This window comes from Austrofundulus limnaeus, unplaced genomic scaffold (genome assembly GCF_001266775.1).
Source record: "Austrofundulus limnaeus strain Quisiro unplaced genomic scaffold, Austrofundulus_limnaeus-1.0 Scaffold1387, whole genome shotgun sequence".
Lineage (NCBI taxonomy): Eukaryota > Metazoa > Chordata > Actinopteri > Cyprinodontiformes > Rivulidae > Austrofundulus > Austrofundulus limnaeus.
This window is the reverse complement of record NW_013953789.1, coordinates 50,029-54,940: the sequence shown is the minus strand read 5'-3', so window position 1 is coordinate 54,940 and position 4,912 is coordinate 50,029. Positions and strand designations below refer to the sequence as shown.

The 4,912-nt window shown below is 36.7% G+C and overlaps 1 protein-coding gene across 1 annotated transcript in view; it reads right to left on the bottom strand.

The window, feature by feature from the left end:
- Positions 1–3,285: 3,285 nt before the first annotated feature.
- The window catches only part of capn7 (calpain 7), a gene marked incomplete in the record, with an annotated part of 17,682 nt that continues 16,055 nt past the window's right edge, over positions 3,286–4,912 (bottom strand). Inside the window, 1 exon segment of the mRNA XM_014032170.1 lies at positions 3,286–4,488. Coding sequence (XP_013887624.1) covers positions 4,344–4,488 — 145 coding nt within the window.

Sequence of the window (4,912 nt, the reverse complement as noted above, 5' to 3'; positions counted from 1 at the left end):
TATATATATTATAAAATTAGAAAGAGACTGACTTCTTAGAGAGGCTACAAAGAAAAAAATAATGTATTCCCTCTCTGATGGCCCTGTTGCATGATAACATTTTAGAAAACTTATGCTAGCTTAAGAGTTTTTTGATCAAGTTGTTAGCATTAGAGTATTTGCACGCCTAAAAGAGGTTTTCAATTGATTTTTTTAAACTTTCATCTCCAACATAGACGTCTTTAAATTTTTCATTAGTCGGCAGAAGTTGTAACGTGCAGTGTGACAGCACAGCTTAGGCTTGCGAMGCTGAATTTTGGAGCAAAGTTTTTTGGACAGACGACACCAAAGTTGAGATGTTTGACCATAATTCACAGAGAAACTGTCAGCAGCATGGTGGTGGAGGGGCCATGATGTGGGCTTGTTTGGCAGTCCGAGGGCTTGGGTATCTTGCAGTCACTGAGTTGATCGTGAACTTCTCTGCATATTAAAAGTATCCTAGAGTCAAATGTGAGATGGAGCTGAGGATCATGCGAAATCATCCACAAAATTAATAATCTCAAATACAACAAAWTTTTTATGTTTCGCAATGGTCGGGTCRAAGTCCAGACTGCAGAAAATGCTGCGGTGGAACCTCAAGAGTGCATGAAACAAAAACAAAAAAATACCAATAAACCTCCGTGAACTAAAGCCACATTACAAAGAAGAGCAAATCTCTCCACAGAGATGAGACTGATAGAATRGGTCTTTAAGTTAATCTCAATAAAATTGATTCTACAGCTTTGGTTTTTWGCTTTTATATTTCTTGCGCAATTTTAGTTACATAACCCATGAGACAATCAGCTGTTCAGCTGAGTTTATAATAGTCTGCTTTTAAATYTGATAAGGACTAGATGCAGTTTTATGTCTGGATGTACAAAACTTTAGAACTAAATGGTGTTCTTTCTTTGTAGCATAAACAGWTTGTTGACACAAATGCGTGAATAATCACACTGACGTCAAAAAACGAAACAAGAAGAAGCTTGAAACCCTTCGAAATGAAATAAATCAGACAGAAGCAGATGTTTATATTTCTGTATTGAAACGCAGTGTGCATTTAAACACATCAGCCCAACGAACATTTAGTGCAAGTTCTGCAAACATCACATTCATACAACCGGTTTCTGCAAGATTGTCCTGCTGAGTTTGTACATCAGCTGGAAAGTAACCCCCTTCCAAAACACAGACGGAAAATAACTTTTTATAACAAGAAACTCAATACAGGTAAAAAGAAAGATAAATGGATATTTTAAAGACGAAACATCACTTGAACCCTTCAAAACAGCAACCTTCAGTCCAATAAACATGAACAATGGCATGATGGCACAATTTTACGCTGTCATGTCAGATTTTAAAGGCAGTTTAATTGTGAGCATCATTTCTATGCTATTTCAGTTGCATTTCTATAAAATTGTCAACATTTAAGCTTCAACGTTGCGTTGAGTCAAACTAATTTTATGTGAGAATAAGAGCTTTAAGCACACTACAGGGAGATTGTTAACTGTGAAACAATGAGGTGCATTATCGTTTGTGCAAACCTTCATGCTGTGTATTGCTGTATTTTTTTTGTTTGTTTTCTTGCAAATGTTTTGCAAGAGGGCAAGTTTTTAGTTTTCTATTTTCAACACACTGACGTAAACAAACTGCAAATAAAATTAAAAGCGGCACAAAATAAAGACTTGTAACTAAAAGAATAATACAATTAAAGCCATTTGATAACATGTTAGCTTGTTGTGGAGTTTTCCAAGAAAGCTAATGCTCCCTTGTTAAGAAAAAGAACGGGTTGTTGTCACATAAACCACCGACCCATCAACGTCTGCTCAAACTAGATTAAGCAATGAAGACAGTAATGCAAATAAACACTAAAAAGTGGAGCAAAACATCAAAATGTGTTTCCAAATAAAACAGAATTTGATGCTGGAACCTTCACTGAGCCTAATTAAAAAGAGACAAGCGGCACCACTGAMCTCTGACTTCTAATTGGATTTTGCTCAGTTTAAAATGTTGACTCAGGACTGTGCAACAGACTCGTGTCTCTATTAGCAGAGCTGTTGCAGCGTGCTACGAGCTAAATGCTACCACATGATTCAGCATAACATCCATGTTCATTTGAGCTGAGTGGAAACAAGAGTGGGACATGTGGTGCCGCTGACCCAAATCTCATGCAGCTGGACGTTGGGGAGCAAACTGCAAAGCTTTGAAGAAACCAGAAAATAAAGAATTACAGAAACAAAATTTGTTTAATWGGTATGAAGCAGGATTTGGGCCACTGGGGGGAAAAAAATAATAATTCTGATTTTTTTCTCAGAATTAWGAAAGTCGGAATCCTGACTATTGTCTGACTTTGTCAGTATTCTGAGAAAAAAATGTCAGAATCCTGAGATTAAATTCAAAATTACCCCCCCCCCCCCAATTGGCTCTCTCTAATCCTCTTTCGTAAATAGGCTGCTGCTCGATGATGTGAAAAAAACAATAAAAACTCAGTACTGAAATACACATAAGTGACTTTAAAAACCATTTCTTGTATTGAAGCTAAGTGACATCTTCATATATTCTGTATTATAGTTTGACATAAAACATTAGAAATTACAAAAGTGCAGCACAATAAAAGTAAACAGAATAGAAGTATTTGGCGATACATATAAATCTTGAACTGTGCAGTTTCTAAATCATGTCCACACACACACACACACACACACACACACACACACACACACACACACACACACACACACACACAATGGTGACAAAAGTCATACAGATTTGGATGTAAACCCTGTGAATGAAATCAAACTGATATTTCTCACAAACAACATGAGGAGACATCATTTGAATGCTGCGATATCTGATCCTGAGAATAACTGAACTTTTTACAGGAAAAACGTCTTTATTTTAGGGTTGGGCAATATCGGCAAAAAAATTAATCGCGATTAACTGTGGTATTTTGCCGATAACGATTCATTTAACGATTGATCCCCTGGACGCCCTTATGTCGTAGTCACATGACTAATTTAATGGAAAAATTTTTGCTCTTCGTAAAAATCTGTTCCAAATTGTGTCAAAATCACAGACTTCAGGTATAAGATCAAATTTTAAATTGTGTTGATAGATAAATAAATTACAGAACTTTTATTTTAATGTTTGTCATATTTGAAGTGGAGAGGAGCATTGAGGTCAGTCTGCCTGCTGGCATTAATCGTATTAATCGTCAAGTGCCAAAAAATAATCGATTAATGTTTTTCTGACCATTAATTGCACACGATACGATTATGCCCAACCCTACTTTATTTGCAAACATTTGTCACCAGCTTGGAGCAGGTTCCCCTTCAATTTACTAAAAATAAATAAATAAACGCTTTGATAACTGCTAACTAACTGCTTCTCATTCATGTACTCCTGCAGTAACAAGTTACTTAAACATTCAATCAAACTTTGTTTTGTCCATGTCTATAAACTTTTGTTTATTCTACGTATTGTAAGGAATTGAGAGGGTTAAGATAGAATTCATAAATACAAACTGGATCGATTGAACTCATTTTTAACTGTGAATCTTAATGATAATGTCAGATTTTCTGTCTACTGCTGAGGTGATTAATGCAGTGGTTCTCAATTGCGGTCCTCTAATTCCAGACCCACTACCCTGCATGTTTTAGTTGTTTCCCTCTTCAGTATTTCTTTAAGTTCTGCAGAAGCCTGCCAATCACATTTAAATCAGGTGCGCAAAAGCAGGGAAACAACTGAAACATGCAGGGTAAAGGGGGGTCACGAGAAGTGAAATTTAAAACCACTGGATTAATGCAACAAAACAGAATCTATAAAGAAGAAGAAAGTCTCCTAAGCATCCTTGGCAACAATATTTCAGCTCATTTCAGCCCGATTTCTTCTACTCATGATGAGTTGTCTTTTAAAATGTGTTTGCACATCAAAAAGGCTGATAATAATTATTCCATTTGATAAAACTATCTGTCAGATTATGGCAAAAGTAGGATTTGGTGATAAAAATGAGTGAAACTGTGATTTTTTTTAATCTCATAACATCTTTGTGGTTATAAACATTATTCAACAGTCATTTCTTCAGTTTTTTTCTTCACAATAGTCCACGTCAAAGTCCAGGTTCATCATCTGTCCATTTAAGCTTGTGTTTGAGAAGAGAAGGCAGGGACCCCCAAGCAGCAGTCACTTTTTGGACTCTTAGCTCATTAAGCTCCTTTTTACTTAATTTAGATTCAAAATGCAATTTTTGAAAAAAATCCCATGAAGCCTTCCTCTCTTCAGTACCTTTCTGTCCGTCCCAGCTCAGTTTTTTTTTCTAGCGAGTTTCATCTTCATTGAAGCTGAGAGACCTTGAGGGGTGCAGTGCTGCCAAAGTCCAGGAAGAAGGGTCCTTCCTGTTTGGGCAGGAAGGTGCTGGGGGTGACGTTGTAGATGCCTGCTGGGACCAGGTCCACCTCCATGTAGCAGAAACCACATCTATAAAAAGTCAAACACGTTTTATGATGAACAGAAATTTAACAGTTCAGATAAATAACAGTCAATGATTTCCACTCTGTTCTAAAATTGACTTTGCCTAAATCTAGAATAATCCAGTAAGATGGATTTTAAAYGGCACATTAGGACTTGAGCTGAGTCATGAGACTTTGTGGAAAAGGTCACCACATCTTCTTTAGTTAGTCAGGAATGTTTGATGACCTTTATCAAGAATTTAATGACACACTTTCAAACAACAAGCAAAAGGTCCCTTGTTCATTTTAGTACATTTCATTCTGACAGGAATGTACCGTTTCCTAATTTCCAACATTTCTGTCTCAGTTCAGGACATAGACTTAAATATATAGATCACTAGACTGAGCCCCGCCCATACCGTCCACTGGTAGTGTCTGTGACAGCATGGAGG